We start from the raw sequence: 24,177 nt of genomic DNA, 5'->3' as shown, positions 1-24,177 counted from the left end.
CACAGAAAAATTGTTAAAACATGGCAGTGGGTGATTTTTTTTAAAGATCTGCACCTAGAAAAACATCTTTCACAAACTGTGAATCCAGACTGCTGTAATTCAAACAGTAACTCCATTGATCAATGTATGGAATGAAAGAAATTCCTATGAAATGTAGGAAACTGCAGAAGGAGTTAGTAGGGGTAGTCACTAGGGCAGCCCGTATAAGGAAAACAGTCGAGTGTGCTTTAAAAAAAAATCCTCTTATTTTGTAATCCTGTTTTAGATATGATGCTTACTGATGCTGCATTTAGATGAAGGCACTTTGCTGGGCTTCATTTTGAGAGGTAAAACACGTTTTGTCATAAGTGAATTTGACTCAGCAGCTAAGCAATAAATTCCCACTCGTTTTCAGCTTTAAATTGAAGGGAATTTTAAAACTTCTTGTCAGGAGCATGACTGTCATGTATGATGAAATCACAAAAACATGAAGAAAAAAGTGGAGATGGATCACGTTTAGGCATACAATTAATCTGCTTCCCCTCCCAGCTTGGGATCCTCTTAGAAATTAGGTAGAAAAATGTGACAAGTATTCAAACGTAGTTTCAATTTACCGTTCCCCAGCTCTAAATTTCCAAAAGTTGAAACCAGCTGTGTTCCGTAAAGCATTGTTTCTTTTCTGAAGAGACTGAACACTGGAAATATTCCTAGCACATCAATATACAAATGATGGAGCAATATGTATAATGTATAAATTTTCTGTGGACTTGATTAGATTTCAGTTTTCAACTGAAAAGACCTTGAAAGAACAGACTGAAAGGTCTGTCAGCCAAGTAGAATAATTTCAGCAGCCAGGACCCAATCCTCCTAATGAACTAAAGGATTTATAATTCCATGTAGAAGTAGGTCTGTGTGAATGAAAGATAATTATGATACTGAAGAAACAAGATGTGAAGTAATATCGAAATACAGTTTGGAAATAAAAGTAAACAAATACACGTATCTGGCATTACTTTTTTTTCTTACTATGCAGAAAACACTGATATAAAAGTCAGAAATATTGGAATAATTTCTACATCCACCACAAAAAGTCACAAAGGTGTATCACACAGTTATTCATACAGAAATGAATAATTACAAGTCATGCAGAGTGACTAATAAAAGAGGCAATTGCTGTTTATACCTCCCAAATAGTATGTTCCACTTCTCTTTTTCAGCATGCCCAGAAACCATTTTTTTATTACTGTATTTTTTTTCCATCATAGAAAAAAATGGCTAAAATATTTACAGACTAGGAAGTCTTCATTGACACACTTTAATGTGTAATAGAGGACTGAGTCTGGAGAGTGTGTGTATGGAGTTAGTAGTAGGTAATTTTCTCCGCTTCAAACTGCTTGTAACATGGGAGACGTTTGTGGATGATTTCACACGGGTGGATTAAAGGAAGGTTACCGAACTGGCTTAAAAATTGTCAAAATCCAATCTATTAAATTGTATCATTGAATAGCCATTAGCATATCTAGGTTTAGATGGATGCAAGAACATTTTTGTATTATGAGAAAGGAGAATAATGTGATCAATATCTTTTGAGGTAGAATAAGCGGCGTTCCAAAAGCTGTCCAATCATGAAAGTATTCAGTTAAAATGTGCCTGAGAAATCATCAAAAAAAGTTCTGAAACCGTATTTTAAGATGTGCTGAACAACGGTGAAGATTTTTGAAAATATTTTGTTAAAATGTTTTAGGAATAAGCTATAGAAATGTATTCTGCTTCAGTAATTATGAACCACAAAAAACTGTGGTTCCACAATCATTCACAGCTCATCTGTGCATTATCCGGTCATGACAAAGCATTTATTTGATATCAGGCAGGCAGGATGCTTCACTGGTTCAGATGAAATTTTGCTGTATGCCTGCGTCTGATACAGATCAAAGTACTACAGTGGGGCAGTCCAGGAATACACAGGTTTCTACTTAATGCTTGAGGCTCAATTCTACTCTATTGGCTTTACCGGTGAGGGGAAAAATAACTCCTGGCAGACTGTAAAGGCATTCTATACAAAGCTACACTAGAAAATGCTGCCTTAACATTAGGTGGCAAAGATATTTTTATAAAATTCCAGAAACCCTGAAATCTAAATTTATTGTAGTATTAAACTACCCTGGTACTATAATCCAAAGACACTAGGCACGGCTTCATGTTTTATTTTACAATGAGATAATGTGCATCAATGCATCTCTTAAAAGAATTAATTCTGTATCATAACAATTTTGTTGTGCTGCTTGCATGAATTAAAAAAGCCTAATTAAAAAAAAAAACAACAAAACAAAAAACCACAAAAAACTGCTGTAAAAAAAACAACCGCAAAATGGGTGCATGAAAATAATCAGAGTTCACAAGGTATTTGCAGTCCCCATTGAACTAACTCTCTCTGGCCTATATGAAGTCTCCTTTTCACTCAAAAAATGGCACAGTTAATTAATTTCATTAGTGGCTACGGTAAGTAAATGTTACGGTCCTTTTAGCAGTTAATGACCCATCAGTAAAACAAATTTTCATTTCCAAAGGGGAGTATGTTATTTTTCCAGTTGTCTGTGGAGGGCGTGTGCTTTTTTTCCTCACTTTTCAGCACGTTATTGCTCTGCCTTGTGTCCGCTATTTGTTTTTCTCCAAGAGAGTAAACCACAACCATTCCTCATTGAAGTTCTCCACGTTTCCGTGGTGCTTGTTGTATTTGGGTGCAGCAAGGATCCCAGAGAGTTAGGCATATATTTTCATTCTGTCCCACTGCTGGACTAAGTACAAATACAAGTGCTTATTTCAGACTTGTCTGAATGGAAATAAATGAGCAATAAATATCCCGTCTTTAGTCTGAAATATCCGTAGCTGCCACATAGGGAAAGCAGCATAAGGTCCTGCTGTTAGCAAACGCTTCACCAACTGCTTCAAAACTAGACTGAGCAGCTCTTGTTCAGGAAAAAAAAATCTGTTACCACATACTGTTTTAATGTTTATGGGGATTCCAGAGTGGTTGCATAATTTGAATGAATTTATTATGCTCGTGCATTTTGGATCATGTAGTCCCAGAAAGAACATTTTTGTCATTATAGAGTCACAACAGGGTAAGTTAAATTTCAAAAAAAATAAATCTGTGCGTAATACAAATGTATCTCAGCAGCATTGTCTGAGGGCAGAGTACACGCCTGTAGGCTTTTGGTGCCTCACCCCGCTACCATGGGTAACTACCTGAGCAGTCAGGCAGTTTGCACAGCAAGAGTTATTCAGTCCTTGGATTTTTAGACTCTTTCCCCTCAGTGGTATGTTTTGCTGAAAATAAAATGGGACTTCCAAGTGGGAAGTCAATCAGTGGCTCTCTTCACTATGAAAAATATTTTGAAATGGAAGGATAAGAAAAAATGGGAAAAATAAATACGTTATAATCTATTAATTGATACCAATATAGATATTTTTTAATATATTACTGTGTAGCCTATCTGGATCCCTTTTCACTTTTTCTGTCTTTCAAGAATTTAACTCCCTCTCCTGCAAAATGCTGTGCTCGGGCGCTTTCTGTTCCCTTTGTTTCTCAAGACACTTGCACAGCTCTTCTACAATTGTTGTACTCTTAGAATCAGTTGTTGATGGAGACAAAGGGCGAAGGAAGTGTAGAGGTAGGCTTGACCATCTGTTGTAATCCTCTCTCTTGGTCACAGAACCACAGTAGCACCGTATCACAGAATGGTCTAGGTTGGAAGGGACCTCTGGAGGTCACCCAACTCCCCTGCTCAACCAGGGCCACCTACAGCCTGTTGCCCGGGATCATGTCCAGACAGCTTTTCAATCTCTCCAAGGATGGAGGCTCCACAAAACCCCCTGTGCCAGTGCTCAGTCACCCTCACAGTGAAAAAGTGTTTCCTCATGCTCAGAGAGTTTCCTGTGTTTCAGTTTGTGCTCATTGCCTCTTTTCCGGTCACTGGGCACCACTGCAAAGAGCTTAGCTCCGTCGTCTTTACACCCTCCCTTCCCATATTTATATACATTAATAAGAATATAATAATAAGGTCCTGTGTGTCAGGTCCTTGACGCTCCTTTGAGAAAGTTGCCTCTAAAAGCTACACAAATACGAGGCTTCAAAGGACTTGAGCTCTCTTTTCTCTAGCCACATTTCCTGTGGAAAACACATATGTGTGTGTGTGTATATAAATATGTATATATATATATAAAGAAGCTCTGTCTGGTTCCTCATAACTCATTCTTCCTTTGCATACAAGGAAGTCTTTGCCACTATGACCAGTGGACCAAGGTACCACCTTCTCAAAAAGTGTTTATGAAGGCAAGGAAAAGGCACAAAAGGAAGGACAATGGGGAAAACACCCACCTTTTTTTAACTACATATGATATGTTGCCATTCAAATACAATACTGCTTCGTAAGTAGATTGATTGTTATTAACAGACCGCTGCCATGAACTGTATTACTAAGTAGCTATTATTTTTAGTAATTAATAGCGGTTATTATTAACCACCAAAAGTTACAAAGCAAGATAGAAGTATAAAGATAGTGGCAGTATTTCTGGCATTTCTTTTGAACGCTATTTTTCCTCCGAGCCAGAATGTGTATCTTTCTGGTGGTTCCCTTTCCGACGGGCACACACCCCTCCATTGGGACACAACTGTAGATATCTACTCACTGTCTTTTTTACAAAGCCGTCTTTATTTTCTTGCTTATCAGAACTTTCTAGGTCACTTCAGGTCACTGCAGATGTTCACATACCAGATACGAGAGCGTAGCCAAATACATTCACATCTATGTGACTTCGGCTATGCGGTCATGTAACAGAACCACAAAATTTCAGTTGCAGAAGGAGACATCCTGTCAGATCCAAGATAAATGTCTTGCTCTGTTGAGTCTGAAGTCCTGCAGTTGCATTCTATAAGCCAAAATAATTTTGTGATTATTTTCCTTACTTTAAAATAACATAAAGCCCTTCTACATAGGACCCCACGGGCTGTATCAGCTAGTTCCTTGGTGTTATTCCAAAGCAAGCGATGCAGTTGCCAGATAGACCGCTGGGAACTGACCTGGATCGCAAGGAAGTTAATCTTTATGGAAAAGTTCTTGGGGAGGTTTTGGGGAAATTGATACTTTTGATCTCTGTGTTGTAAATTTCAATGTTCTGGTTATACCTTCTACTTTCAGCTGCAATGATGATGTAAAAAAGTAATTTATGTTTCTGTGGAACACATTTGCATTTAAACAAAGAGGGTGATGATTAAACAAGAGGGTAATGTAATAACTGATTGGTTTTACTGTCAACCATATGTTTCTACATCTGCAGAGTCTCGGTTTGGGTATTGGGGGTAGCTGCTGTATTACATAAAAATTTCACAGCTGTTCTGAAAGCAACAGAACTACCATAATTCACCCCATCTGAAAATTAGTTACACTATTTTTTTTTTCTAACAGCTACAGAGCTTTTGAGAACCAAGAAAACAATTTAAAAACAATCTTTCCTCCTCAAATTTCAGAAGTGTTTCAGGTTTAACCTATCACAATATGGTTCTGCTGTTACTTGCATGTTCTTTATTACTGCTGCATTTGGCGTAGAGCGCAGCATGTAAAAGGAAGACAAAAGTTCACTGGGTGCCACCAGAAGTCCTAATGTTTGGCTTTCAGGCGATGAACCTGAACATGTTGAGTATTTTGTCACCAGGACTTTTATGACCTGCTGGATGCCAGTGAAAATTCAGTGAAGCTTCCAACCGTCAAACTGTGATGCAGGGAGCTGCACCTACTCTATTTTCTAAGCAATCCATGTTTTGGATTTTTCCAGCTTTGGATTTTTCCACTTGCTTCTCTCTTGTTAATCACACTTTCTGGTACCTGGTCTTTTACACATTGGGTTTGATATATTTTTCCAAGGGATGAGTTGTGATTTGACAGTGAAGTTTCTAATAAATGGATTTATCAAGATATCAAGATAGGTGGCCAAGAAGGCCAACAGCATCCTGGCCTGTATCAGGAACAGCATGGTGAGTAGGACTCGGGAGGTGATCGTCCCCCCATACTGGGCACTGGTGAGGCCCCACCTCAAGTGCTATGTCCAGTTTTGGGCCCCTTACCACAAAAAAGACATTGAGGGGCTGGAGCAGGTCCAGAGAAGCTGGAGGGGGCTCTAGAGCACAAGTCTTATGAGGAGAGGCTGAGGGAGCTGGGATTGTTCAGCCTGGAGAAAAGGAGGCTGAGGGGAGACCTTGCTCTCTACAACTACCTGAAAGGAGGGTGTAGAGAGGTGGGGGTTGGTCTCTTCTCCCAAGTTACAGGCAATGGGACAAGAGGAAAGGGCCTCAAGTTGCACCAGGAGAGACTCATTTTTACAACAAAAAGGTTATCTATCAAGCATTGGAATGGGCTGCCCAGGGAAGTGGTTGAGTCACCATCCCTGGAGGTATTTAAAAGACGGGTTGACATAGTGCTTAGTGACACGATTTAGTGACGGTTTTTTATTAGTTAGGTTGATGGTTGGACTAGATGATCCTAAAGGTCCCTTCCAACCTAGACAATTCTATGATTTTATGATTCTATATACCACTTTAGCAAAACAATATCCAGATGCATCAGGTTCTACGTTTTTCCCGTAGAAGTCAAGCTGAAAATGTGACCTTAAAGCTATACGCTCCCTTCACAATCACACCTTGTATGCATGCGTGCATACACACGCGCAAGTAGGGTTATCTACTCAGTTACAGAATATTCTTATTTGTCAAATACCTTGGCCAGTAGAATAGGTTTTCTCTGTTGATTCTAGAGCAGTCATGATAATTGGTGAGTGATCAGAAAAGTATACATGGGTATTACTAGGGTATTATTAGTATACATTCAATTACTAGGACAGTTTATAAAACAAAACAAAAAATCCCATATAACCTTAATGTTCTTTTCAAAGAATATTAAGAGAGAGGGAATATCTTTACATTTTCTTGATTGCGGTGTAAATGCAAGTAGGGGACAGGAGAGACAGGTAGGGGTTTGGAAGATTACTGTGACATTTTTGTTGACAAGAATGACAACACATTCAGAAGAGACTGAAGACTTTGATACCTGTTGGTCTTATACAAGCTCATTCCTGTTCACAGGTCTGGCAGTAGTTTGACAGCATATGCTACAGAACAAGACTAAACCAAGGTATCTTCTCAGAGAACAGGGCTGCAAGCACTACCTATAATATCTTTCAAAAAGCCTAAGGTTTGAAAAATGCCTTCTGAAGCTGGAGTTCAGCACAATGGATGGCATATCTTTGTCCAATGGTTTTCGCAAGAAGCTGAGATAGAAAGTCAGAACAAAGATGAAGTCATATTCGACTATATATATGGCACAGTGGAGGAGGAAAGTGATCCCAGCTTATGGTGGAAGAATAAGGAGGGGAGAGAGGACGACTGAAAGGATCTGGAGAACTCACTGGTCAGAACTTGGAAAGGTTAACCTTTAGCCTGCATGATGCTGTAACTTCCACTACAAGAAGACTTCTGTTGAAGTCCTGACACATCAAAATGCATGCGTTAGTTCAGATATAATTAAAACTTTACGCAACATACTAGTGCTAACACACATCTGTGCTTCTCACCAGAGAAAGTAGTGAAACCAGTGTCTTACAATACAAATGAGGATTCAGACAGTGCAAATTAATAGCAAAGCCTATAATCAAAGCCAAAAAATGCTAACACCCTTGTGGTTTGTTGTTTTTATTCCTTCTTTTTTGACTTTCTGAATATTCAATTCAAATGAGCATTAACAAAAATGCAATAAATTCTAAGGACGTTACTTTTTCTTCTTTTCGTCACAACAGCCTTGAGAAAGTAGCCTTTGAAATTTTAGCCCAAAATACAGCATTTTTTGTCAACTGACTCTTTAAAAGATGAAAGCTAACACGCCAACACACTTCGATGGATTTATAAATATTGCATACAGACGCAAATCGGCTATATTCTTCAAGTCTGGGATAGCATGCCATTGAGACTCATCTGGGAAAGGCTTAAAGGGGCCGGGCGGGGAACGGGCCGTGACCGCCGGGGCCGCGGGGGGAGGCTGGGGCCTACGGCCGCCTCCCTCCCTCAGGGCCGCCCATGCTCGGGCCAGGCCTAAGGGCCGCCCAGGCCCGGCGCAGGCCCGGGGGCCGCGCGGGCCGCCGCCGCCGCCCTCCGGCGGAGGGGCAGCGTCTCCTCAGCGCGTGGCTCCTCCGCCCCGCAGCCGCCTCGGCTCCCCGCACCCTTCCGAGGTTCCCCGTTCCTCCGCAGGACCGCGCAGGGGGTAGGAGGGCCTCCCAACTTTCCCTCCCCCGCAAGAAGCCGGCCCGACCGCGGCCGGGGAAAGCTCTTAGGGATGTAGGCCCGAGGGCGGTTTCATGAGGGCCGTGAGCAGGAGCCGTGTCTCCTCACCGCCTCTGCAACCAGAGCGGTGGGGACATGGCTTCCTTCCAGGCTCAGGCAGGCTCATGGCCACCTGCACATCTTTATGAACTTATCCACAGTTTGGGGTTTTAGTTATGTTTTGTGAAAGCTCAGGAAGAAATTCCTTACCGTGAGGGTGGTGAGACGCTGGAACAGGTTGCCCAGAGAAGCTGTGATGCCCCATCCCTGGAGGTGTTCAAGGGCAGGCTGGATGGGGCTTTTGGGCAACCTGGTCTGGTGGGAGGTGTCCCTGCCCATGGCAGGGGGGCTGGAACTCGATGATCTTTAAGGTCCCTTCAAACCCAAACCCTTCTATGATTCTATGATTAAGACTTCAGAATGACTGCTGTATGCTACCTTTATCTTTTTGTCTTTTTTCAGCTCTTGGATCAAATAACATTTGGGTGAACTGAAAATTTAATATTCATCAAAAATAAGACTTGTGCTATTCTCTACATACTCTGGAGGAAATTAAGTTATTTTTTGCCATACACTTGTAAAACTATACATTCTTTGTGTGGAAAAAAAAAACCCCAAAGTTCATTTTTTTCCCCTTTGGTCATACAATTTTAAATCCTGAGTAGATGTGAGAACAGAAAATTCAGTTATTCTAGACATAATCTGTTTATTAATCCAGGTTGTATACAAGCAGTGGAGATATGCTCCTGAGGGCAGGAAGACAGGAGAGACAAAAGAATTAGTTCAATAATTAAAAATGATAGTAGAGCTGTTAAACTGAATGTTAGCAAGTTGGAAAATGTATTAGGAGTTATTTGATTGTTGAGAGCTTAATGGTGGTGATGACAGGATTGAGTATTTATGGGTAAGAAGCAGGGGGAAGGCCAACAAGGCAGATCTCATGGTTGGAGTCTGTTATAGACCACCCAACCAGGATGAGGAGACAGATGAAATATTCTATAAGCAACTGGAAGAAGTCTCACAATCGCTAGCCCATGTTCTCATGGGGGACTTTGACTTACCAGATGTCTGCTGGAAATACAATACAGCAGAGAGGAAACAGTCTAGAAGGTTCCTGGAGTCTGTGGAAGATACCCTCCAGACACAGCTGCTGAGTGAGCCAACTAGGGAAGGTGCCTGACTGGATCTGTTGTGTTGGAGGCTGTCCTGGGAATTGCGAGCACAAAATGGTAAGAATTTTTGATTCTTGGAGAAGTAAGGAGGGGAGTGAGCAGAACTGCCACCTTGGACTTCAAGAGGGCAGTCTTTGGCCTTGACTACAAGGATGTTGCGACGTTATGCAGGGAGAAAATCAGAAGGCCCAAAACCTAACTAGAACTTAATCTGGGTACTGCCATTAAAGACAATTAAAATTTTTTCTATAAATATATGAGCAGCAAAGGGAGGGCTAAGGAGAATCTCCATCCTTTATTGGATGCAGAGGGGAACATAGTGACAGGTTGAGGAAAAGGCTGAGGTACTTAATGCCTTTTTACCTCAGTCTTTCTCAGGGTACCCAGCTCCCTGAGCTGGAAGAGAGGGATGGGGAGGAGAATGAAGCCCCCATAATCCAATCAGAAATGGTTAGCGACATGCTACACAGGTCTGTGGGGCCAGATGGGATCCACCCAACAGAACTGAGGGAGCTGGTAGAAGTACTCACAAAGCCACTTTCCATCATTTATCAGCAGTCCTGGCTAACTGGGAATGTCCCAATTGACTGGAGGTTAGCAAATGTGGGACCCATCTACAGGAAGGGCCAGAAGGAGGATCCGGGGAACTACAGGCCTGTGAGTCTGACCTTGGTGCCTGAGAAGGTTATGGAGTAGATCATCTTTAGTGCCATCATGCGGCACATACAGTCCAACAAGGCAATCGGGCCCAGCCAGCACGGGTTCATGAAAGGCAAGTCCTACTTGACAAACCTGATCTCCTTCTATGATGAAGTGACCTGCTTAGTGGATAAGGGAAAGGTTGTGGATGTTGGTTACCCAGACTTTAGTAAAAGTTTTGACATCGTTCAGCATTCTCTTGGAGAAACTGCCTGCTCATGGCTTGGATGGGAGTACTCTTCGCTAGGTGAAAAACTGGCCGGGCCCACAGAGTTGTGGTCAATGGAGTTAAATCCAGTTAGTGGCCAGTCACAAGTGGTACTCTCCAGGGCTCAGTATTGGGGCCAGTTCTGTTTATTATCTTTATGAGTGTTATGGACGAGGGGATCAAGTGCACCCTCAGTAAGTTTGCAGATGACGCCAAGTTGGGCGGGAGTGTTGATCTGCTTGAGATCTCCTTGAGGGTAGGATGGCTCTACAGAGGGATCTGTACAGGCCGGATCGATGGGCTGAGGCCGATTGTATGAGATTCAACAAGGCCAAGTTCCATGTCCTGCACTTGTGTCACAACAACCCTATTCAACCCCTGGTATTGGAGCAGATTGCCCAGGAAAGTGGTTGAGTCACCATCCATGGAGGTATTTCTAATGTTGTCATACTGATCCTGTCATATTTCCTTGGAAATAGCACAAGGGAAACGTAGCTTTGAATTACAGAAGAAGTTTGTCTTAGCTCTCTCAAGTGTCTCAAGCCACTGTGTGAGACTGCATTTTGGGTCAGGTAGTGGGGGCAGATAAGGATTGAGGGGGGGGGGGGGGGGGATGCGTGCTTGCAAATGTGGCTACACTATGATGAAAGACTTCTGGCCTTCATCTGCATGGAATAATACATCTCATAACATGGTCACTTTCTGCATGGAGCCTTTTTGGGAAAAAAAAACCCCATCAGTTTTTTAGTGTTCTATGGTATTATTTCAGTTAAAAATGTGGGGTTAAATAAAAAAAAAAAGGATGATAAATCGTGTTTGTAGAACTTGTTGCAAGTATATTGGCCTTTTTGAAGCTATCTGACAGAGCTAGCAGTGAGGCCAGTATAGGTCTATACCTGAGGAGTTATTCTGAACTGGTAGTATTTCTGGTTGTGAAGAAAGTCCCCAAAACATGGATAATAGCTGTGCATCTGAAGCCAGGTGAAAGTAAAGTCACTGCACTGATTTACTCCTATATGAATGGGGTGCAAAGTCTGAAATATTTATATCCAGCATCCATTAATATGTCTTATACTTAAGTTCAAGTAGGCTTATTTTTTATTTCATTTTTCTTCTGAAGAAAACTCTTATTCTCTTCTTAATGAGGATAACAGTTCCCCTCATAGGTGCTTTGCAAAATATTTGTCTATGAAGTCCTGTAGCTAAAACTGGATTTGCTTAGTTTACTGTTACATAGGATCATGTGGGAGGTCCACAGTGGGAAATCTGTGGTTTGTAAGTAGTAAAAGCAGTTACTCCACTGAGATGAAGAAGGAGCCTGCTGTATTTGCCTTCAAGAGAAGAGCTGCAGGAGTGTATTACAGCGATGCATTGAGTTCAGCCTGGTTTCAGAAGGAAACAAGGCGTATATAATTGCAGCATGTGTCTGTGCAGCAATTTCGGAGTCTGCTTTGAGTCTGAACTTGTACGCACCAAATTTGACAAAGACACAAAGGCCTGACAGCCATTAAGTTCTTAAAAGTCTCATGGAACAGGAACAGAGTAAGGGTGGGAAATGCTATTCGTGTCTCCACGATGAGAGGTTCTGTTTGGAGAATCTTCAAATTTGCATAAGGTGTTTTAAGTGCTGGAAAAGCTTTAGTGAGTCCTTACCCTTTCCCAACAGCAGAATTCAATCACAGGACAAAATTCTAGTCAAAATAAGGCTTCGGCAGTTATGCTGCTCACAGCAGTTTCTTATTCATGGCCGGTTGGCAGGTATATAAAAGCAGGTTATAGTGGACGGTTCCCCTCCTACAGACCTGGGAGACTCCTGTACAGTTTTTTTTCCAAGTTTAATCTAAAGCGTCAGGAGAACATTAAACTAAATTGACAAAACTCCAGCTGAATTTACAAGCAAGATGAAAGTACTTTTGCTTCTGTAGTTGTGATCTGTTGTTAGGGGACAATTACTCAAAGAAATCTGTCCTGGGGTGAAAAGTAGCCCTTGAACAGCAGCTCATTTATTTCTGTCCCAGATTTCTTAGCCTTTTAAGTTTCAATGTGAAAGCTAAGGCAGGTGAAGTTGGTCAGCGTTTAGAAAGCTGATGTTGTCACAAATAGAGAAAAAATACGATGTCATCAGCAAAGTGGTTCAAGCTTTTTGACGGAAGTGTATCTGTGTATCTAAAACAGCTTTCAGTGGGTCTGGTCCTGCTGGTCCCTGCCTGAATTTGCCACAGTAGCAGAGCGTGCTTTTGCAAATTGTACTTGCTGATACTGTTTCTGACTGTGAAAGCTTTGTCTGGCCCTGGGCTGCCATTTACAGTGTAGTGTGGGACGTGATAATTTATACTAATGAGTCAGTTGAAAACAAGAAGGTTTTTCACTTAGGGTTTTAGCCAGGATTTTAACTTAGAACTTTTTGTACCAGAAATGTCATTTTTCAGATACTTTGTTTAATCCATTCAGTGCATTCACTGGGGAAATGAAAAAACATGAGCATAATAAAAACATATGTGATTTACACTAAGATATAAAAGTAGTGTAATGTAGCTCTTGGGACATGAAATTCTTGGGAAAGGGAAGATAGAAGAATTAGGATTACATTGGCTGCATTTTTTTTTTCTATGTTTTTACTGGTGCATTCATGTTATAAAGGCATTTAGCTGTAAGAAGTATTAATGTCCAGTACAAGATATATTTTTAGATTTTACTGTTCCCATATCATCTACTTCACAACCATTTTTCAAATTCTCTGAATCCCAGCACTTTAAAATGTCAAATCCGTTAGCTACTAAATCCAATAGTGTAGAGAATATATGAGAATATACTTAGAATGATAAAAAGCAATAATAAATGTCAGGTTTGTGAACTGAAGAACATTTATGAAAGAAATGCTCCTGGAAGACAAGAAAAGTCCTCCAAATGACTTGAAAGTAAAAGTAAAGTAAAACTTTAGGAACAAAGTCTCAATTTCTGTTGCTGAACATAAAAGAATGGATAGCTTCATCATCTAAGAGAGGAATACAATCCACCAGGTCTCAAAGTGCTGTGTAAGAGTCAAGGATGCGTAAAAAAATCCTTTAGTTTTCATTATCTTAGTAAGTCCGTAGCCCTTAATTTCAACAACAGAAAAAAACTAAACAAAACAAAAAACCCAGACCGCAGTTATTGCAATATTTTTATTTTTCTGTTCTGATCTAACCTAACCTGGAATTAAGTGATTTGCCACTCTCAGATTAGTGGAAGGTCACATAAAGCTTTACCTAAAGCTCTGATGATGTCTTATAGATGTGCCAGCGTCCATCACATAGATACTGTGCCAGACTGTAGAAGCTACACAAACATATCAGCTATTTGTTTCTCTCATGTCCCACACAAAGAATCCCTGCAGGCAGTCTTTCCAGCTATATTTGGGATAACGCTTGCCCTTGGATGTTCTTGGGGAGGCTTGAGGCTCTGCTTGCAAGATGGCACTGCACACAGCATACGAATTTGGCCTGAAGGCAGGTCTCATTTGACATACAGACTGTGGCTCTTAACGCTGTGATGGAACAGATGTCGTGAAGAGGATACAGCAGAGGGCTACAAATGATGAGGGGTCTGGAGCATCTCTCTTATGAGAAGAGGCTGAGGGACTTAGGTCTTTTTATTCTGGAGAAGAGAAGACTGAGGGAGGATCTGATCAATGCCTATAAATACTTAAAAGGAGGGTGTCAAGAGGAAGGGCCTGGTCTTTTTTCAGTGGTGCCCAGGGACAGGACAAGAGGAAGGGGGCACAGACTTGAACATAAGAAGTTCCACCTAAACATGAGGAGAAACTTCTTCACTTTGAGGGTGGCAGAGCCCTGGAACAGGCTGCCCAGAGAGGTGGTGGAGTCTCCATCTCTGGAGACATTCAAAACTCACCTGGACACATTGCTGTGCAACCTGCTGTGGGTGGACCTGCTTTGGCAGGGGGGTTGGACTAGATGATCTCCAGAGGTCCCTTCCAACCCCATATCATTCTGTGATCTGTGATTCTGTGAAAGTGGTATGAGCAGGGAGCATAACATCTGTCTTCTTACAGTGGCACTGACTGTGCAGGTGATGGTCTGGAACAGGAGTGCCAGAGGAAAAGCGGAAAGGCATGCTAAATTACTCATGGGAGTAGGTAGTATTTCTGATCATTTGACTGAGCTAAGAGATACGGTGCGGTAGGTGTGAGGAGGGAAAGAGCATTTCTGGGTGAATGTTTCTAAATGTCACGGAGTGAATTGTAACCCACAATTCCCATCTGCTCATAGCCTTCTTATGCCCCTGGTCCAAGGACGGAACCTTGTAGTGGAAATGGGGGCTAGCAAAGACAGCAGCAGCAACTGTAGGAGTTGCTGATTAACTGTTCTCTGTCCTGGCTTCCCATTATATCTCTTTATATGGCATGAGAATTTATATCTAGGTCAGTGTGCCAGACTATGTCAGTGTCTTTAAATAGGTGTCCGTTTTTCCACATTTGGGCAGAGACTCTCTGCTGGGATATACAAATGTTAAATCTAAGAAAGTGTCAGATGTCTCTCCCAGTACTTTAAAAGAAAACTGTCTTCCTCATCTTAGAAATACATATTTTGGCAAGGAGGGTGTTGGTCATGGCCTTGCAAGAATTTTCTCCGTTAAAATTCAAAATAAAAAGAGAGAGGGAAAGAGAAAACAAGAACAGTAACGTAGTTTCTTTTCCCCCATGTAAATACGCAGCAGACTTAGTTTAATGTATTTTGTCTGACTTCCAAGGTCATTGTGAAAGAAAAAGGGCAGGGTGATAATTCACATCTGTTTTGTTATGCACGTAATGGAAATTAAAACATATGCTAGTTTAGAAGTAAAAGAGCACACACAGCAGACGCTCATGCTGGTGATTCATAAGCAACGTTCGCCTTTCCTAAACCAAAGCTCCAGTCTGATTTATGAAGCGCTGTGTTGCTGCCTAGTGGGGAAATGCAGCAGCTCCTGCTCTCCTGCAGTCATTAAATCTACTTATCCCTCTGGCTGGCAACGATATTGCCCATATCAGAGTTTTACACATTTACACCACACACAGATTTCATTCCATAAAGCCAGTGTCCAACCTTGCCCCAGGCAGATACTACTGGACTGTCTTTTGGAGGGCGTATGTCTTAGGGCTCCCCAGTTCAAGAAGGACAGGGAACTGCTGGAGAGAGTACGGCAGAAGACTACAAAGATGATTAGGGACCTGGAGCATCTTTCTTACGAGGAGAGGCTGAGGGACTTGGGTCTTTTTAGTCTGGAGAAGAGAAGACTGAGGGAGGATCTGATCAATGCCTATAAATACTTAAAGGGAGGGTGTCAAGAGGAAGGGGATGGTCTTTTTTCAGTGGTGCCCAGGGACAGGACAAGAGGAAGTGGGCACAAACTTGAACATACGGAGTTCCACCTAAACATGAGGAGAAACTTCTTCACTTTGAGGGTGGCAGAGCCCTGGAACAGGCTGCCTAGGGAGGTGGTGGAGTCTCCATCTCTGGAGACATTCAAAACTCACCTGGACACATTGCTGTGCAACCTGCTGTGGGTGGACCTGCTTTGGCAGGGGGGTTGGACTAGATGATCTCCAGAGGTCCCTTCCAACCCTGTATCATTCTGTGATTCTGTGAAGCCTGCTGTAATACACACACCAGCCCTATCTGAACGAGGCTGGATGCAATAGCAGTTTTGCATCGTTCTGGGTGCAAGAAACTGCACAAAACCCATTTCAGTGCTGACTTTGTCACAGGAAAGTAGTTGGGATATGGTTCTGTATTTCTAAAGTTGCTCAGACTTATACTTTTGTGTAAGGTTTTGTTCTACCACCCTGTGCTGAATCCCTTTTCAGATGAGTACCTCAGATGAGCTTCTGCTTATCCCAAGCCCTGTTGCTTCTGAGTCTCCAACCACCCTTCAACAGTTCAAGTTCTGCCGCATTGGTCTCTCTAATTCCCCCCAGGACTCTGTTCCCTTCCATTCAGCCTATTTTCCCATTCGTCCTGACACATATAACAGCACTCCACACATTTGTACCCCTCTTCTAGCTAATCCTCCTTCTCTCCTTTCCTCCTGCTGTTGCTGCTGTTTGTCCAAGTACGTTAGCCAGGATTACACCTGAATATGTGGCCTCGAGAATGTCCTGTAACTCAGAGAAGCACAGTCATGCAGCCTTTTTCTTGAAAATATCCCTGTCACCTTCCAGAGCTGAACCATTCCTCCCACAACCAGGTGGTTCAGAGAAAGAAGGCACTACTCATCTACCTCATGTTCATGGAGAACTTGGTGTAATTTTCTACAGACAACCTGATCAGGTCAGATCTAGTAATTTGATTCAACACCCAGCAAAGAAGGCTCCTTATTGTGGTCTGTTGAGTGTCAGCATGGGACACAAAGAAACATGAATTGCATTACACTGCAATGAGAGGGCTTAGTTTTACGCTCTGCTGTGACTTAGTACCAGGGGAACTGCAGGTCAGACATTTGGAGTTTTATAGTATGTTAGCTTTCGGAAGAAGATCGGGGTATCCCAAAGCTGCGCCCCACTTTCGGGTTCTGTTTCAATATTCTGCTAACTCCTGATCCACACATTTTTAAAGAGAATAAATATTGCAGGGCCGATTGATGAAGATTTGACTTCAGAGTCAGAAACAGGTCTCTGAGGAAAATTTGAAGGGTAGTGTTTAAAGAAAGCACTATAAATTTAAGGTCCAGGCAAACTCATTGATCAGTTTTGATTCCTTCTTGATCTTAAAGATCAACAAGATGTTTTGCTGTGCTGCCAGAACACATTTGAGGTAGTACTAGGGAGATGGATGCAGTAATGTGCTACTCATGTTTTCAGAAGTAACTTCCACTAAGAAACATTTCTTTCCCTATGATAAATGATATATTGTAGCAGAACAGGATTAAATGCACTTTTTGAAATTAATTGCAAAATACTATTTAGCAAATAGATGAACAATTAACAACTGTGAGAAAATAATACTGAACCTTGTCCTGGAAGTGTATTTTTCCCACTGAATTCTTAGGAAGTGTAAATAATGACCTGATACCGTGCCTATAGGGTGTAACAACTGGTGAAAACACTTCAGAATCAGTATTAAGCTGAGTTGTGGAACAAGGTAAGGAAGCTTGTGGAGCAGCCTTCCTGTGCCTTCATCTGTCATCTAAGGAACAGTTTTCATGGATGCAAACAACTACCTAGCAGAAAAATTCTTAGCAGAGGGCACATGTGAATGCATCTCATGATTTCTGTTGTGTAAAGGGCCAAGTGAACTTGCTGCGCTCTGCAGATGACATTTTCATTGGTGCTGTTTGTTGAGATCATCATGTTGTGCATGCACAAAGGAGCCAAGTGATCTTGCTGCATAGTGTCTCCCTCAACCATGCATAGGAATGGAAAGGTGGTATGTGATTTTATCAGAAATAAGTAGATATTAAATATCTCTGTACAGAGCTCAATTATTACCCTTGGTGGTCAACAACAGTCTGTGCTTCACAGCGGCTTTTTAGATATCAAAGGAAGAAAACGAGTGCATGCTAATTCAAAGTGAGATTGATCCAAGTAGAAGTCTTCCACATATCTGGACATACCCTGATGCTACAAGCATTCTTGTGTGCTGAAAAGCAGTTTTAGTTTGTCTGGAATAATATTCCATGGTCCATCTGCTATCTGATCTGGCTATTCACATAGTACATGAATACTAGTCATGTTACAAGTAACTACTACTAGTTACACACAGAGATGACCTGTGATGCACGACTGCCAACTGTCCAGCAGCAAATTTCATCTAAATGCAATCAGGAAATGGAGAAAAGGAAGTTTTGTTTCTTGTCCAATCTATCCCTCAAGGGCTGGAGAAAATCAGAGACTTCCTGCATTCTACCAGCTCGAAGCATGAAGTCAGTTAAAAAGGAGATAAAAATTGGAGAGGAAGTAATTAAAATGGTAACTCTTGACATAACAGCCAAGCTGAAAATGTTTGTGGATGCCTGTTGCTAAAACCACTGATCAACCTTCATGAAGCATGAGAGTGGATAAAGAATCAATAGTCCCAAATACTGGAAGTTGGCACAAGTTAAAAAGGATCAATCAGATATATGAAAGACTGGGTTTTTAGACTTCCACTGTTCTTAATATTTCAAAATAGAATAGAGAAATGACTGTATTCTCCATCAGTGCAATCTGACAGGGTACACAGAAGTAACCAACCATTTATCTTGAGTACTACACTACTATGATAGCCAAGAAGTCTATTTTTCATCAAAGAAATGTCACTTAGAAGAAACTTCTGGAATTCATCTCTTCCAGCCCTCTTTTCAAAGCAGGGCTATCACCAGCACTAAGACTACGGATTTGCCTCACCAAGTCCTAAAAAACTCCTGGGAAAGGATTCCACAGACTCTCTGAGCAAGCTGTGCCAGCAGTGCTACACCCTTTAGCAAACAACTTCATCCTGAAGTCCAAACTGAGCTTGCCACGCTGCACCTTGTGACTTTTGATCCTTACTGCAGTCATCTGGCACTACTGGGAAGAGTGCTTCGTCAGCTTTGTAATAGGCTTCTGGTAGTTAAAGGCAGCTCTCTGGTCAATTGAAGCATGTGTTCAAGATACAATTGGCCAAACAGAATTTATTTTATGTTACACAGGAAGGAAAAGTGCATGGAAGAAGTTTTAGGCATGGTAGTTTGCATCTGTCTGAGGATTGTTAAGTGAGAATAGGTGTTGTATGACTGAAAGGAAGCATGGAGGACTCCTCTCCCTCCACTTACAGAAATACACTCTTTGATTGCTTGAATACTGGTGCGAATACTATAAAAACAGGTTACTTCAAAATTCTCCTTTCAGAAGACAATGAAACTATTTCTATGGCATTATAAATATGCTTAGACTCATAAAATGAAATAATCTTTGAGGTTGAAAGTAACCTCTGGAGATCATCTAGTTGAACCCCCTGTACTCAAAGCAGGGTCAACTGAAGCGAGCTACTTAGGGTTCCAGGGCTGTAATACTACTGTTTGCATTGTTCCATCTTCTCGGGAGCCTAAGATGATCATTGTGAACATCATCTTATCATCACTATAGCAAAGGTTGCGCCCAACTTTCACATCCCCCACTTCTTCCTTGATTGAGGCCCAGCATCCCCTCATTGGCTCTTTTGGGAGGCTGTTGTTAAAAGCAATAGCAGTTAATAGCAGTCTATTAATAGCTGTTAATAGCAGTCCAATCTCCTGGACTGCTTGTTCCCTGCTGTATTGCCCTTGCAGACTTCTAAATTGATGGTAAATATTTTGGAATGTTTAGAGGGCAAGTTGCTGGGGCTGAGGGAGTGTATGTTTGGTTGAAGGTCCTTTTACCGAGAAGTATTCCTGCAAGTCTGGAAATCTTTTTTCCATGAAGGACGTCTTTACTAATTTGCCTTTGCTTTTTGCATTAGTGCACATGGAAATCAGAGTCCTGTTTCTCCTTCTGACCTTGCAGGCCCCTGACACTTTTCTCTGTACTTGTTATCCTCCTTCCATGCCTGGTTCACACTCTTCCTGTGAGGCCTTTTGAGCCCTTTAGTTACCCGTGAAAGATATCCCTTTAAAGATTATTCCCTTTTCTTGTGCTAATCCTTTGGGGATGTATCAGGTCCATAAGTTCTTTCCTTTTCTTTACAGTCACATACATGCCTACACATGTGTGCACACAGTTGTTCATTATTATGAAATTGGGTGGGTCGCTGTGATTTTTGACCTTAAGTATAGCCTAGGCCATGAGGTTGCCCTAGATCATGCGGCAGACAATGGAGGGTTTTCAGTCTGTTGACCTTCTCGTTAACAGCTCAGCTTTGCCACACCACTGTAGCTGAACTGCTAAATATCTCCCATTTTCGCTTCTCATCTGTTTCTGAGAAGGTAGAACTATTTAAGGAGAGAAGTATTTAACGGCTATGCTATATTTGATGTTCTATACTGCTGTGACTCAAAGAAATGGATGTTTTAAACACAGATCTTGTGTCATGAAAGGACAGTTCATTGAGTGAAAGTACACATTAGAAGGCCTTTGTTTTATATACAAAAAGCCATGTACACAGAAATGTATGTGGAAGATCTTCTAGATAAGCAGTTAACAAAACAATAAAAAAATAGTACAATATTAGATCAGAAAAACTGAAAAAATAGCTTGCCTGGAGGACAAAATTTTTTGGTTGATTAACTTGAAAGCATTGTAATGAAATAAAGTGTCTCAAATAAGATGGCAAAAAAGGAAAACTGGGGCAATTTAGATGCATATTTAATTAACTGTATTTAGGTGCATGAGCAACATACCTATTTGTCCAGGAGAGGGCAGAATAATAATGATGTAAAAGCAGGAGCCAACAGAAACTGCGCAAAAGAATGTTGAGCCTGATTTAGTGTGTCAGTAAGTACTGCGGCTCCTACGGACTGCAGCCTTATATTTGGGTGTGCAGCGCCACTAGAAAGAGCTTCTGAGGTTTCCTTAGACATCTGGAGGAAAATGCTCCAGCTTTTAATACCAATATATTTTATCCGTGTTTTCCAACAGTGTATCAATGGCAGCTAGAAATGCCAAGCTGGGTAAGCAGAACAAATGCTGTTTTTTCTCAGAGCAGCAGTGACACTAACATCTTCTATTTCATGCAGCACATCTGGGACTGTGTTAAAATATTTCCCTTATTTTTCCCTTTGTAGTACTTGATTAACTCTTACATCTGGGACTGTGTTAAAATATTTCCCTTATTTTTTCCTTTGCAGTACTTGATTAACTCTTATTTTGTAGATGTGGAAGTCCTTCTCTGCTTTATGTTATTGCTATAAATATGTCTTCTTAACTGCAAAGTAAATAGTCTTTGGCAACAGGGAAGAAGAGATTTTCCTACTGTACCTCACAACCGCCTCCAGTATAAAATAATGCTCTATTACAGTTACAACATTTCTTTGAATGCAGAGTAGAGACAACATCGGCTGTGCACTGCACCATTGAGACAAAAATGGTTTCTTTACCCTGCTGGAAAGGGAACTTAACACTTAGGTTTATTTGGACTGGAAGAGGACAGAGAAGCGAGGTCAGATTGGCTCAAGTTTACAGACACAGAAGTGCCTGATGTTAGCTACTCTGAGCCTGGTCTGGTTTTGAAAGCCTTCATAGAATATTCCTTTTATCCCATTGCCTTAAAAGCACATGAAAAGGAGCTGCTGGTAAGGCTTGTGCAGTAGTGAACAGCGGTGGTGACACGAGGAGTTCTTTCACGGGAGGGAAAGTCAACTGCCATGGAGCAAATGGGCTTTTACATGCACGGGACAGGATTATAGACAGCAGCTCTGATCAAGAGTGTCTGAAGAGGATCAGGGGAAAACACTAGGTGAACATAAGTTATAAATTAAAAAGAAAGGGAAAGTAATAATTCCGTTCAAAAGCAAGCTCTCCCATCCCCAGACCTCTGGAGCCATCCAAGCCCTCCCTTGACTGAGATACAGCTGCCATGATTTTAGAAACAGGGTGGTTGGCTTCTTACATTTAGCAAATAGCTTCTGCTTGAGCATGTTGTTCTGACTCTGTTATGTACCCGTTAAGGTTCATTAACCTAGAGCAGAATTTGACTAAATGTGGCAGCTGATGTACCTGAATAATTGTGTTAAAAGGCATTTCTAGCTAAAAACATGATGGATTAAATAAATGCGACAATCCTTAAAATGTCAGCTGAACAAATATTACTGCTACAAATTAAGTGGTTGGTGCCAAATAGGACAGTCTTTTATGTGTATCTTCAGTCTTTGCACTCAGTTGAGATAGTCTAGCTCAAGCATCTTCTTACAGCATGGAAGAGAACAGCAGTGTGTTTATTTTGCCGTAGTGTGCCATAGGTTGATCACACCGTACAGTGCTAATTGTTTGCTTTTGCTCAAAGGACTTGACATCAATATTTCTTTTCTTTTTTTTTTTTTTTTTTTGAGAGAGACTTGGGCCTTCGGAACTGTATGTTTTAAAATGGGGCTGAGATGGGTAGTTCTGTCTTGACTAATTCCACTCTGCAAGCACATTCAGCACTTTCCTTTGTAGTTTACGGGCAGCTGAAGTAAAATACATGTTGCAGGAACTGCTTGTTACCACTCAATTTTGCCAGATGTTCACATGCATCTTTCTCTAGTATATGAGTAACCTCAAGTAGTTAAAGAATGGCACGTGTACTTAGCTAGATGTGTTTAAGCACTAACTGAACTGGGGCCTAAAATATTAGAAGTTTATTACTGGTATTATAACACTGTGTTACAGTTTTCAAAGCCTTTCTTAAAGCATTTAAATTAAATGAGCTGTGCACCTCAAGAATAAATAACGTGTTTTTTCTCACACACTTTACAGAACGAGGCTCAAAAGGACATCTTGACCTCACGGAGTTAATAGGAGTTCCTCTTCCTCCGTCCGTCTACTTTGTCACTGGCTATGGAGGGTTTCCAGCTTACAGCTTTGGTCCAGATGCCAACATCGGTCGATTGACAAGTGCTATAATACCAATGCCTTTCTATAGAGATTTCGCCGTCGTAGTTACAGTGAAACCAAACAGTGACCGTGGAGGAGTGCTATTTGCAATAACAGATGCCTTCCAGAAAACTATTTACCTGGGAATGAGACTTTCAGCGGTTGATGACAGCACCCAGAGAATCATTATGTACTACACGGAGCCTGGTTCCCATGTCTCCCGAGAGGCTGCTTCATTTAAAGTGCCAGTGATGACTAACAGGTGGAATAGGTTTACAGTGACTGTTCAGGGAAATGATGTTGCTTTGTTCATGGACTGTGAAGAATATCAAAGAGTGCAGTTTCAAAGGTCAGCTCAAGCCTTGGTATTTGAATCTGGCTCTGGGATATTTGTTGGTAATGCAGGAGCCACGGGACTGGAAAAGTTCACAGTAAGTACTGATAAATTGACATGCCTCAGTGTTTTATGCATGTACTCTCTACCCTAGAAAGTCTGCTTACAATGATTGTATCCCAAATGGGGTTACAAACTATATAGCTTGTATTTTCCATGCCTGGCTAGGGTTCAGGTGGTGCAGATAGATAAACTCTGGCTTAAAATGCAAATGTTCCTAGAACCTCAGAATTTTATCAGTGGTCCACATATTAAGCCCAATGCTCAGTTTGAATACTAGGAATTTCAAAGTAAATGTATCATCACATAACTTTATATGGCCTTTTTATGAAGGGAAGACTATCCTTCTCTTTAACTTGAAGCTTATCACATGCTTTAGAAAAATAGAATGGACCAAAACCACTACTAGAGGGCTCCCGAGCCTTCTTAGCCTGAGTGCAGGCATCCTTCCTGCTGCATCCTGACTGGAATTCTCAGCCAGTGAGGTTCCAAATGGAAATGTGAAAGCTGCCAATATTCCTGAGATTGACTCATTGTCAAACTGAAAGGGAAATGTCACACTCTTTCTGTCTTGTTTTTGTACTTCCCTTGTACTTCAAAACTTGTACAGTCTTTTGTGAGATTAATATCTCTTTCCCTAAATTAGTAAAGCAGCAGCACGAAACTGAGTGGACCTTTTGCTTTAGAGAAAAAAAAACTCTTTCCAAAGTTCAGGTGTACTGACAGATTGTGTGCTCCCCCTGGTAAGCAGCAAGGATAATGAACTTTTAAAATTTATCTGACTAGTCTAAGCACCTAGAATTACAGGAATACATTGATTAGCAACAAATAAGTGGTGGAAAGGGATACGTAGGAAAACTTCCTGCTGACGCTACCTTT

The 24,177-nt window shown here is 41.4% G+C and overlaps 1 protein-coding gene across 2 annotated transcripts in view; it reads left to right on the top strand.

Annotated features, from left to right (window-relative positions):
- Positions 1 to 24,177, top strand: part of COL15A1 (collagen type XV alpha 1 chain) — a 142,973-nt gene that overhangs the window by 25,769 nt on the left and 93,027 nt on the right. For both annotated transcript variants that reach the window (XM_074147010.1, XM_074147011.1), the window contains exon 3: positions 22,788 to 23,335. In XM_074147010.1, coding sequence (XP_074003111.1) covers positions 22,788 to 23,335 — 548 coding nt within the window. The remainder of the gene's footprint in view (positions 1 to 22,787; positions 23,336 to 24,177) is intronic.

This window comes from Numenius arquata, chromosome 4 (genome assembly GCF_964106895.1).
Source record: "Numenius arquata chromosome 4, bNumArq3.hap1.1, whole genome shotgun sequence".
Lineage (NCBI taxonomy): Eukaryota > Metazoa > Chordata > Aves > Charadriiformes > Scolopacidae > Numenius > Numenius arquata.
The sequence above is the reverse complement of the archived record's forward strand: the minus strand, read 5'-3'. Positions and strand labels throughout refer to the sequence as shown.